Source organism: Morus notabilis, unplaced genomic scaffold (genome assembly GCF_000414095.1).
Source record: "Morus notabilis unplaced genomic scaffold, ASM41409v2 Scaffold799, whole genome shotgun sequence".
Taxonomy (NCBI): domain Eukaryota; kingdom Viridiplantae; phylum Streptophyta; class Magnoliopsida; order Rosales; family Moraceae; genus Morus; species Morus notabilis.
In genome coordinates this window covers 188,117-200,486 of record NW_010366360.1, presented here as the reverse complement: position 1 = coordinate 200,486, position 12,370 = coordinate 188,117, and the positions used below count along the sequence as shown (strand labels likewise).

At 39.6% G+C, this 12,370-nt stretch overlaps 2 protein-coding genes across 3 annotated transcripts in view; both read right to left on the bottom strand.

Annotated features, from left to right (window-relative positions):
* Window positions 1–1,934: 1,934 nt before the first annotated feature.
* LOC21393687 (serine/threonine-protein phosphatase PP1 isozyme 4) lies at window positions 1,935–5,684 on the bottom strand. 2 transcript variants are annotated; one of them, XR_002903265.1, is made up of 5 exons: window positions 5,171–5,684; window positions 3,587–4,146; window positions 3,289–3,501; window positions 2,461–2,920; window positions 1,935–2,272 (listed from the first exon to the last, which is right to left on the bottom strand). XR_002903265.1 is itself a non-coding variant. In XM_010110085.2 (4 exons), exons 1-3 carry the CDS (start codon window positions 5,370–5,372, stop codon window positions 3,313–3,315), a joined length of 951 nt encoding a protein of 316 aa, XP_010108387.1. In that variant the 5' UTR covers window positions 5,373–5,684; the 3' UTR covers window positions 1,935–2,920; window positions 3,289–3,312. The 2 variants fall into 2 exon arrangements, 1 of the variants encoding a protein (XP_010108387.1); XM_010110085.2 differs by having other exon boundaries at window positions 1,935–2,920.
* A 5,909-nt stretch (window positions 5,685–11,593) lies between these two features.
* LOC112093917 (uncharacterized protein K02A2.6-like) overlaps window positions 11,594–12,370 on the bottom strand; it is a 1,191-nt gene continuing 414 nt past the window's right edge. The window contains exon 2 of the mRNA XM_024173483.1: window positions 11,594–12,105. Coding sequence (XP_024029251.1) covers window positions 11,594–12,105 — 512 coding nt within the window. The remainder of the gene's footprint in view (window positions 12,106–12,370) is intronic.

Below are 12,370 nucleotides of genomic sequence, written 5' to 3'. Positions count from 1 at the left end.
TCTGGATCCGTTTAAGGTAGATTTTTCTTACCCCATTTAATGTGGGTCCCCGCAGATAAATGGATTAAAAGGTAAAATTGTCATCCCTACTCCCTTATAATTGCAAGAGAAAATTGCTAAATTTACCTTAAAAGTGTATGGTCTAGATTTTTACTATTTACTTTTAATTAGTATCTTTTTATTAATATAGTTATTTAACTAAAAGAGTATTAAACAAGAGTAAGGGATAAAAATCAAGATTCATACACTTTGAAAGGATATTTGTCAAGATTTATCTTTTTCTAAGATAATGATAATTTCAATTAATTTGAATGTTTACTATTTCTAAGAGGTGGTTGTTGCCTTTAACCATTTTATTTTGTTTCTCTTGATTTATATCACTTTTCAAGTGGTATAATATTTATATTACCCTTTATTTATCTAAATTCTCAACCCTTCAGTTAATTACTGATTAACTATTATTAATCGGTTAATTTCAGTTAACAAGTGATTAGTCATATCTGGTTGTTTGGGTATCTTTTATTCATAATGATATGATTTAAACTTTTCTACAGAAATAGTAGAATTAAGTGACACTACCACATAAGTGATATTTTCCAAATTAATATGATTTATGTCTTGTTTGTTTCATAAATTCGAATTACTGTTTAAACATTTTTGCTACAATGTTTTTTCTCACAAAAATTAAATTTATGTTCAAACCTATAAACTAAATGGACCCATAGATTAAACTTTGAGCCTAGTCAAAACCAATATTTGAATGCCAAAGTTTTGGTCTTAGTTTGAACAATTATGTGATGGTTTAAACAAGTAAAACTAGAAAAAATAAGAACTTTACCTTCTCACCTTTTTACTCGTTTAAACTTTAAGTTTAAATCACACTTTTTAATCCTTACACTTCAAACCAAAAAAAAGTTCAAATTAATACTTTTTTAACCCACGATCAAATTGGACTCTTAGTTTTTACGTCAATGCATTATACTACTGAAGTTTAACATCTATTTTTTGGCATAATTATTAAAAGCTTTGAGACTTGTAAAAGTAAATTTCTAATTCTTTTTTTTTAATTACACTTATAATCTTAAAATAATTTAACAATAACAATATTATTGTAATAATTAAATGAAAAGGTGAATATAGGTGAAAATTTTAGGTCCGTCCAACCCGGTCCTAAATAGGAGAGGGATGACCCAACCTGACATAAGTCTGAAAATTTTAAGGCATGTCTAAAATTTTATAAGGTATTTTTCTTAAACAGAGAGCGTTTGCCTGGCCCAAAAAACCTTTTCGGCTCAAAACATTGGCTCAACTCGAAAGTTAAAATCAGATCCGGATTAACAGTAGCAGACCTTAAGCCGATCCGTTTGACTCGGCCAAACTTAGGTGAATATATCAATCAAAATATTGTAAAGTGATTTTTCTACACAGACACAGAAATTTGACATCAACACACTGTTTTAACACTATATTATGGATACTTTCAAAAAAAAAAGAAGATATATATATATATATATATATAAATATATTATGGATGCTATGAGATCTCTCCCTATTTGGTATATTGACTCACACGGTTCCTTTTTGACATTTTTCTCCATGTTAACATTGTCCTAGAAAAATATATGAGAGTTCGTATAATGGAGCATGTTATTTTGCTTCGTTGATAACAACTGTATTTCTAATTAGATTAATTTTTTAACAGTTAAATCTATAATAAAAAATTCAGTGCAACGTGTTATACATTTTTAATACGTATTTGTGCATATACGACCCTTAAAAAACTAATCAAATAATTAAAAATAATTATTCCTACCGATAGAGCTAAATAACATACTCTACCGTATAGATTCTTAAAATATACAATACAAATTGGAATACAATGGATTGAATAAAATAATAAATAAGTAAACTTCTCTGTACTTTCTGTTGGTCGTGTGTACAAGCTTTTTCAAAAAAAAAAAAAAATATCGCAATAGACTTCCTTATCCTGAATCAACAACAAAGAGAGTATAGGTAAACATCACTGTGACGTTTCTATGATTTAATAATGTTTGGAAAAGAGTTGTTTATAAACAACTCACCCGGTTGAGCCAAATAAAATAAGAAATATGGCTTAAGAAAAGAAACAAATTGTTGTTTAAGAACGTCCCTATCCACATCAATATCAAATTAAAGTATTAAAACACCAAACATACAAAAGATGAAAAGAGTAGAGGTCAAGTTAAGCAATCTGCCCTTCAGAGAGGGGGGAAATTTTCTGCTCCAAATCATCCTGAAGTCAAACCATACAAAGGTCAGGCTAAAAATGTATGGGCAATATCCAAAATCTGAGAAAAAGTCGTCCACTTGGACATGTATTAGAAAGGGGGGAAAAAAAAGAAGAGAGAGAGAGAGATATTAAAGGTCAAAAGTGGACAGAGTACAGCCGAAATGTTGTTAATCTTCAATCAAATGGCTAACCATATAGATGGCTGAAAGATGAGCACAATCATCAATAACACCCACGGTATATCATCCTACACATCCACCATCACAAATTCAAATATTTTAACAAGAAACTAAAAACTTAAATAGCGCAATGAAAGGAAACCCCTTAGTCTGAACTCTGAAAAACTGAAAATTTCTTCCACTAGCAGTGAATGAGGCCATTTCTGGACCAACAACCGGCACAGCATAACTATAATTTGCCACATATCTACACAATTGTTCCAACATAAGTACAAACTAGAAGAAGAAGAAGAAGAAGAAGATTAACCCTTCTGCTTTGTTTACTCCTTCAAATAGTAAACTAACTTGTGGAGTCTCTCGGGTAGCTTAAGAAAGTGTGTGTTGATTCACTTAAGTTGAATAAACTTCTAGTTCTGGAGATCTGGCCACCTTCATTTTCATCCATTTTCTCCGAGCAACAATGGCAAAATGCCTGCATCAAGAAGATAATTAATTAGCATATCAAGTGGAAAGCAAAAAGAGGGAGGGTTACGTCAATAACTTGAGATAGCTAAATCGTGGTTGAACTTTGTGATTTAAACAGTTGATGCATAGACGCAATTATCTATAAGAAACGTTTTACATGAGTGAAAATAATTATTTCAGAAGGATGTGTGTGTAAAAGCTTGAGCAAAATTTCCCACGTTGGGTGAAAAACACCCTTTACCCAGAAAACTATAGTAGAAAATACAAAAGTCAACAAACACATGCTAGCATAATCATTAGGCACGCATACAAAAAAAGATTGCACTTTTTGGATATAAAAATAAGGAAAGTGAGAGAAAACAATAATCGTCTGACCCTTTAAATAACACTGGCTCAATTTCACATTTTCGTTGACATCATGAATTTAGCTTTTTTCTCCGCTGGCTTGAGAATTTGGAAAGAGCACATCAAGTTTTCATCAACAATCATCATTGCACCAGCATTATCAAATTCACCACAGTAGTTTGGGGCTGAAAATACTGTTACGAGTTGCCTGTCAGCAAAGAATTCATAGCCATCCTCCACCACCTAGAACAAAGTGTATATTTTCAGTCTCCAAAATGAGTAATACTCGAGTAGAATGGTGGAAGTAAAAATGAAGAAAATTAATTACCTGATGGGCACGACAGACAAGGTCCAAATCATGTTTGAGCAAGAACTCTGCCACCTTATCAGGGCCAAAGGTGTACGAGACTCCTCTGTCGTTCATTCCCCATCCCTTAACATCTCTTCCGGGATCCGACCAAAGCAAGTCACAAAGCAAACCAGTGTCAGGAACAGCAGTTGGACGAGGTAGGTTCCTTATTTGATCTAAGTGTGTTAAATCAGGAGACAGACCCCCATGCATGCATAATATTTTGTCATCTATAACAGCTGCCACAGGAAGGCAGTTAAAACAGTCGGTAAATGCTTTCCAAAGTCTCACGTTAAATCGTCGTTTACACTCATCATAAAATCCATATATCCGGTTAATAGAAGCACACTCGTGATTTCCTCTAAGAAGAAAGAAGTTCTCTGGATACTTAATTTTAAAGGCAAGCAAAAGGCATATTGTTTCCAAACTCTGCTTGCCACGATCAACATAGTCACCTAAAAATAGATAATTGGCACTCGGAGGAAAACCCCCATATTCAAAAAGCCTCAACAAATCGCTGTACTGCCCATGGATGTCACCTGCAAAGAATCACAAGATCAGAGCTGTTAATTACTGTAATTACAATAATAAAGTCAAATGATAAAACTATCACTGTTGTATGAAATGCAGAGAATTACAACCAAAATGAGATAGTTGAAAATCTCTAGTACGTCCTAGAACTGATCAACTCGCTCAAAGTAACTACTATCCGATACTAGGCACGACTTCACATGTTTTCAGTAAAAAGACCTCAGATCCTCTCGCATCCAAAATTTCAACCTGAACCACAACCACCCAGACAACTCCCTATCCCCCACAACCACTATCTTCCCGCGCCCTCCTTAGAATAAAGTGAACCATCATCCACGTTATAGATAAAATTTTCAAGTTATTTTCTCATGACGTCCAAAATAGAAAAATAACCTAAATGCTCTTATATTAAAGCAGACATACAAATCAGTGTTTTCATATGAACACATAAAAAAACGTCAATGAATTGAATAAACAGGTATAGTGGAGAAACAGACGGTAAATTTCTCTACTTCTCCATTTTCTTGGCAATTATACAGAGTAGAATCTTCAATAAAGGTCTGTCCAAGGAGCATGGCTCATTCACCTAAACTCAAAGAACATATAACATCTAAAATAATCCCGAGAACCCGTTATTCTTTAGCCGCATATTTCAAATTTCGCCACTCCACTGACTGATCAGTGCACCATGTTTCCATTCTTTCCAGCAAAGAAGAAAAGAGAGAAAAAATGGAAAACTGAGCAACTTAAAGAAAAACCATTAAAAACAAATATGGGTGCTATATGATGTAAAATCTAAAATTGCTCACAAGCAAATGAACATCAAGCATTCAAAAGAACAGAACCAATCAAGAAAGGAAAAAGGAAAGGAAAATTATCAAGCAAAACCTGGTTTAATCAATAGAAGGAACCTAATAAGAACCACATCCCAATCCAGTATAGAAAAATGCCAAAATTTCGTAGAAAAGATTCTAGAAACACAATAAATAAATAAATAAAAACTTAAAACCCACAGAAAGGTAAAAAGCGTACCGCAAATTTTGATAGGGGCTTCAAGCTCGAGCAAATTCGGCTGTCGGAGGAAAATGTCTTTGGAAGCAACGCAGAGTTGCTTGATCTCCGACTCGGAAAGTTGGACCTGCTTACCAGGCCTCACCGATCGGACCTCCGTGAGCCGTCTGATTATATCATCCAATACGGCGGGGTCGATCCCTGCCTGCACTTGCGACGCCATTAGATTCTAGACGAAGCAGCCGCTAAACTATAAATATAGAACAAGAAACCCTAGAAATTATCAAGAAGACGAGATTCAAAGAAATTTCCTTCCTTGTTTCTTCGTATATTTTGTTTTTGATTGGGTGTTATTGAGGCTTTCTCATGTTTGCGGCTTTTGGCTTGGTTCGTTGGGTCGATTTTCTCGGAAAATAGATTAGGATTTTCTCTGGTGGGAAAAAGGGTGGGAAAGCGACGGAAAAATTATTTTTAATGAAAGACGGACTTTTGTTGGAGGGATAGGAGAAAGTGTCAAAACATTGAAAACGGAGACGGCTGCAACTCCTATGTGGCGAAAATGCCTATTATAAATTAATATCTCTCTGGAGAAAAATAGAGAAAAAATTACTTTCTTTTTTTTCAGTTAAATAACACGAATATTGTCATTTTCTTTTTTTTTTTTAAATAGAATATTGTTACTTTCTTAGGACATAGGAATAACAGATTTTTACTTTCGACTTAAAAATCGTTTCAAAGTCCTCCTGTAAGATCGAAGTCTGAGACAAAATACTTTTTAAAAAAACTAAACTCTCTATTGGTACTATGTATTCAAACACGAACTCATATATTCTAAAAAAAAAAAATTAAAAAAAAATAAAAGAGACGTTTGGTTCATAGATTAAAATCATGTGATTAGAATTATTTTCAATTTACGTGTATTTTTTTAAGAGAAAATATTATAGCGAATCACGAACCATAATTCGAATTAAGAGACGAATCCCTCAACCAAACAACTTAGAACTCATGTTCATCTTTTGACTTTGAGCAACGTAAAGAGAAATGGTTTCACCAAAAAAAAAAAGAAAAAAGAGGAAAAAGTAAAGAGACGTGGTCACTCTATCACTCTTCAATTCACCATAGATGACAATGGTTATGGGATGGGAGATTACTTTTTCTATCCATTCCTATCCAAAACAATCTCCATCTCCATACACTTTCCTATTTAAAGAGACCCTAGGACGAAGTCGGAGAATCTCCGCTTAGAGTGCTTTCTCCATTTCCGTCACAGTCCTCACTATAATATTTAATAAGTGAGAAATGTTAGCATTATTTTTTCTATCACACTCTTTACTCTATATATTTACTGTTTAACACGTGTATTTCACTATCTTATTTTATGTTTAAATAATAATATATTACGTTAATAAAGTGTATGTGTCTAATAGTACTAAAATAGAGAGTGACAGAAGAATGATGATAGCTGTTGACGGTAGAATTTCACCAATAGAATTATGATGGGTTACCTCTGGGTATACCGTTGAGTTACCGGCTTGAAATCGTTATATATTTGAGTTAATGCTGCCAATGTGCTTTTAGTGGTGTGTTCAATGTAAGAAATATGGGAGTGGTACTTGAATAAAAGTAAGAACGCAAGGTTTATAGTGGTTCACTCTGTTAATGAAGAGCTACATCCACTATATATAGCATATATCTTTTTCCTATCTTTTATTACATCCGAAAAAGAAAAGGTCCCCCCGATCCTTTGAGGCTTTGCCCCTTTAATAGCCCAAAGATTACTTCTTGGGCAGTTCTTCTTCGTAGGCATATCCACTCGAGTGGCCTATGATCCTATGGGCCCATACCATAGTCTGTCAACACCTTTTGCACTGTTTACTCATCCACTTTGTCCCCTATTACGGCTCTGTGGATTCTCTGTAATGTTCCACCGTCCGTCTCAGGCGATTTAGGGGTTCCTAATTAATTTATGTACCACTGACATTATCTTAATCCAGAAGCAACTCCCTTGTCCACTCAGGGGCCCTACTGGGGACGTGGGTCCTCGTTTATGTGGTCTGCTTCCTATACCTGCTCGATATACGGCCTACCGTAGACCCTCCATCAGTCGACCTCATCGAGATTCCCCTGATGTAAACAAGTTACGTCAACACTAAGGGCATAAAGGGTCGACGGTCCTATGGGCCACTTCATCTAATCGGCCCTTCACCACAGGAAACCCCAAGCGACGACGACTATCAGATGTGGTCTAAGCAGGGCCACATGGGGCTTTATCGTTGTCTGACGTGTCAACACATATTTTCCCACACAACATATGCCCCCCAGGTCGAGGCTTTCCTTTGGACTGCTTCGAGCTAGGTTGGGATTTGCTCGGTTGCCTTTTTTTGTTTGCTTCGGGTGTGGGAGCCTACTTCTGAGCCTATCTTGCAATGATGGCCCTGGCGCTTTGAGAAGCACAAACGTCGCGTCGGTCCAACCATCATGCTGACGTGGCCTTTTATTCAAATGGAGGAACCCGAGCCCTTGGATCGTGCTTCTTTGGCTTCTCGCTCCTCCCCAAATCGTTGGATCGAATTCCTGTGCTTCCACCATTGGATATATACGTACCTGATCGAACGGCTGGGGGTCGAGGGCTTTTAGTTGCTATAAATAATCTCCAAAGTGTCTAAACAATTTTGAAACCATTTTCGAGCAGCCGAAACTCTGCAAAAATTTCTCCAGGATCGCTCGTTCTCCTCTTGCTAACCTACGGATCTTTGGTGATATTCACCTCAATGTTCATGCTTCCTTCTCGTTCTTCAATTCTTGGTAAGCACTCCTCACCCTTTTTCCCATTTTTGACGTGTTTATTCTATCTATGCTTTCGGTAGATATCTTGAGTAGGTAGGAATGATTGAAAGTGACGCAGGACAGGTGTTAGAACCTGAGCTTAACATTATTTGCAATGTTTTGGACCGCCTATAGGAGTCTCGAGTGAGTCTGGATTTCTGTTTGGCATTCTGGGTTAGTTTGAATGGTCGTTGCTTGGTCCTTTGACTTTAACCGACCATGCTTTTTTATTTTTATTTCTAAGTGCCATCCTATCTTCCTCTTCCCTCTCGACTTATAGGAGCTGATCTTAGATTTTTTTTTTTACAGTAATGGCACCTAGAAGGATAAAACATCGAGGGGGATCATCATCCGTGCCTCTTGTGAGGCCGGATCCAACACCAACCGCCAAGTCTTCCTCACATTCTACTGCCAGCAACCCAATCTTAAGGGAGGTTGATGACTAAGTCCCTGGCCCATGAGATGATATGGACAGTGTCGACCCCCTAGTCGAGGGCGAGACTGAGGGGGAGAGCCCTTACACTTCCAGTAGCTCCGGCTCTCTAGTTGGGGGCCTTATCTTCAGCTGTAGCAGCTGACATACTGGCCTCCACGTGGCATCAGTGGGGGCGGACGAGGATCGACCGCCCTTTACTCCTGACTTCATGGAACCGAAGACACGGCAGGGAGATATCGTCCGCGCGTATAAGAAGGGACGCGTAGACGGTCGATGGTTTGAATATCTCCTACCAAACCCCCACTTCAGAGTGAGCCAACCACCCCTGGGTTATATGTCTGTATATACCCGGGCCTTCACAGTGGGGATGACACTTCCTATACACCCGTTTGTAAAGTCCCTATGTAATCTCCACGACATATCCCCTACACAGTTGGCACCAAATTTTTGGTACAGTTTTGCCAGTATGTGGGTCCTTTGGGACCAAAAGTTTAATGTAAATGTGCCTTTGGATGAGTTCCTCTTTATATATAAACTCTGTCAGGTACCTAAGTGCGATGGCTGGTATTTTTTGGGTAGTTACGTGTGGTCCAAGTCCATCTTAGGAAAACTAATAAGGGGGTTACCCTCGTCGTCACATGCCTGGAAGCCGATGTTTTCTATGGTGAAGGGCATGTTTGACGTTCACCTGGCTGATAGGCCTTTTAAGCGCCTAGGAAATGTCGTTTGGGACGCTGAGTGAGTATCCTCGACCATTTGCTATGTAACTGTCATCGTGTTTTTACATCGCTGACCCCTCATTATTCTGTGAAGTTCCTCAGGATCGCCCGCAACTATCCAGGAATCGTCTTACAAGGGTGAAGCAAGCCTTCAGCTTCCTAGAAACCCACCGTCACGTCGGCATTTTGTTGACGCGGGATAATTTGGAAAGTTCTGGCCTTCTGTTCTCACTGCCTCATCCTGATAACACCGACGAGGTCAAAGATTTCTTCCACTTCACAGCCGGAGGTTAGTCTTTCTTTCTTGCCTTCGATTCCTCACTATATGTCGCCTGTCTGAATTTCTAGCTTTTAATTGTGGTGCAGAGATGAAAACCCTGCAGCTGCGCATTCCGGGCGCCAAGGGGCGTTCAAAGAAGCAGAGGCCTCGCGAGGGGCCGAACGAAGCCACTGGGGTCAGCGTCCCGCCTCAGCTCACGACCATTAAGTACTTGGGAGACGTTGAGGCCCAAGAGGCCTCGGCCGGCTGAAAAGCCAGCGGTGGAAGTTGAACCATCACCAGTAATCAATATTACTGATGCTCTTGAGTCCCCTCTGCCCAGAGAACGTCTGCTGCTTCCTGGGGCAAGGGTTCTAGACCCACAGTTCATCGTTGCTGATGTCCCCCTGGCCAAGATCGAAGCAGCGCTAAGTCTGTCCCGCGCTTCTCCGTCATCTTCCAGGCTCTATACGAGTCCTTTCTTGAGCAGGACTAGGAGAGTGCTACCCGAGCTTCTTTTATCGGCCGCACCCGTCAGCAAATCTCTCTTCATATCCATGTAAGCTTCGTTGTCTATATGCAATATGCATTTTTTATTTCTTTTCCTCTTCTCTCTCTTCTCTCTTTTTTAACAGATTTCTTCTGATTTGGCAGTCCTTTGTCCTCTCTCTCCTCAACTTTATTGATATGGTTAAGGTGGAAGAGATAAGCAAGGGAATGGACTGCATTGAGGGGCGCCTGAAGATTCTCCTCCAAAAGGAGAGAGATAGTAAAGGGGAGACTTCAAAGAAGCTTGCCCTCGTCGTCAAGGAGCTAGATGCGGTGAAAGTTGATTTGGAGAATGGCCAAAAGGAAGCTGAGGTAGCTCGTAGGCAAGCTGCTGATGCTAAGGATATCTTCCGGAAAGAGGGATACAACTTAGGTAAGCAGGATGGCTATGACTTGGGCAAGAAGAAGGGGGTCAAGGAGTTTGTTGCCTCTGCTGAATTTGCTCAGAACAACGCATATGTTGCTGTTAAGCCCATCGAGGATTTCAAATCCTTCGAGGAGTTACATGATATGCGTGCCAGTGACATGCTATCTGTTGGCGAGCAAATTATTGCCAGAATTAACAGGCACCTCCCTGGCCTCAACTTGGACTTCCTCTACGAGCCCCCTTCTGACGACGAAGGTTCTCCTGTCGAAGGCGGGCGCGACGAAGGTAGTGGTGGAGCTGCAGCTGATAGCGGAGAAGGCGATGTAGGTGACGAGCCTAGGACGCTGGGTTCTGCTTTTATGATTTTGATCTTTGTAATATATTTTTATTATCTGGACAATGAATTTTTATCATATATGTGCTTTATTATTTTTAATATATACTTATTTTTGATAGTTATACACAAAAGGTACTTGGTTAGTTACCCCAAAGAGGGTAGCCTTTCCTCTTTGGCCAACCTTCTGGACGTCCCTTGGGGTTCTTAGTAGATTTAAGAATATGCTATGTAGAAGCCTCTTCTCCTCGGAGGAGTTGGCCTTATAGACGCCCCTTGGGGCTGTTGGCAAATCTAAGAATTTGCTAAGTAATAAAGCCTTTCCTCCATGGAGGAGTCAACTTTCTAAACGCCCCTTGGGGCTTTTGGCAAATCTAGGAATTTGCTAAGTAATAAAGTCTCTCCTCCATGGAGGAGTCGGCTTTCTAAATGCCCCTTGGGGCTTTTGACAAATCTAAGAATTTGCTAAGTAATAAAGCCTCTCCTCCATGGATGAGTCAGCTTTCTAAACGCCCCTTGGGGGTTTTGACAAATAGTGTGAGTGTAGACCCCTGTTACCCCCCATGTTTGTCTATAAACCTTGATTTGTAGGCGTATGTTGTTAAGGGGTTGTTTGGACACTTGTTATGAACAAATTTTATATAATTGAAATGCCATATTTAGCTAAAATAAGTAAGAATTCGTACACTATTGGTAGTACAATCTTAGCTGTTCTGCATTCCACGGGTGTTGAATCCTTTTACCGGTGAGGCTCTCTAAAACGTAGGTCCCTGGGCATAGCATTTCTCTTATGCGGTAGGGTCCTTCTCAAGTTGGGCCCAATGGACTGGTATTTTTTAGTTTTGTGCTCTGCGTCACTCTTTTTAATACCAAATCTCCTGAAGCAAATCTTTTCTGTTTGACTTTCCTGTTGTAGTATCGTGCTGTTCTTTGTAAATAAGCGGCGAGTCGTAGTTAAGAATCAAGCATTTTTTCTTCTAACAGGTTGAGCTCTCCATTTATTGCCTCCGCGTTAGTGTCGTCGTTATACACGACCGTTCTTAGCATCGGTGTCTCAATTTCTACAGGGAGTACCGCCTCGGCACCATATGTCATAGAGAATGGTGTTTCGCCCGTTGTTGTTCGACTCGTCGTCCTATATGCCCACAAGACCTTTGGGAGTTCTTCAGCCCATTTCCCCTTTAAGTCATCCAGTCTTTTCTTCAGGGTGTACTTCAGGATTTTATTGATGGCTTTAACTTGGCCGTTGGATTGTGGATGTATCAGAGCTGAGAAGCTTTTTTGAATGCCCAGATCATCGCAGAATTTGCGCGTCGAGGCATTGTCAAACTGCTTCCCATTGTCAGACACAATCGAATGTGGAACTCCAAATCTACACACGATGTTGTTCCACATAAAGTTGGTGCAAGCTACCTCTGTGGTCGAAGTAAGAGCTTTCGCCTCTGCCCACTTGGTGTAGTAGTCTACTGCGATGATGGCGAACTTAAAGCCTCTTGGTGTGAGGTGCAAGGGTTCGATCAGGTCGATCCCTCACTTGGCAAAAGGCCATGGGCTAAGGATAGAAGTTAGGTTCTCTCGGGGTGCTCTATGAATTGTGGCATATCGTTGGCACTTATCGCAACGCCGAGCATATTGAAACGCGTCTTTTTTAAGCGTAGGTCAATAATACCCTTGCCTCAAAGCTTCCCCCCCCCCCCCCCCCCCCGATCCCGCAACCCCCCCCTCCCTCGT

Bases quoted from the DNA above. Each gene is read 5' to 3' on its own strand.
- LOC21393687 (XM_010110085.2), bottom strand. From the start codon at position 5,372: ATGGCGTCGCAAGTGCAGGCAGGGATCGACCCCGCCGTATTGGATGAT. The intron at 4,147-5,170 runs GTACGCTTTTTA...GATTCTTTGCAG, and splicing joins AGCCCCTATCAAAATTTGCG to GTGACATCCATGGGCAGTAC. The intron at 3,502-3,586 runs GTAATTAATTTT...ACTTTGTTCTAG, and splicing joins TTGTCTGTCGTGCCCATCAG to GTGGTGGAGGATGGCTATGA.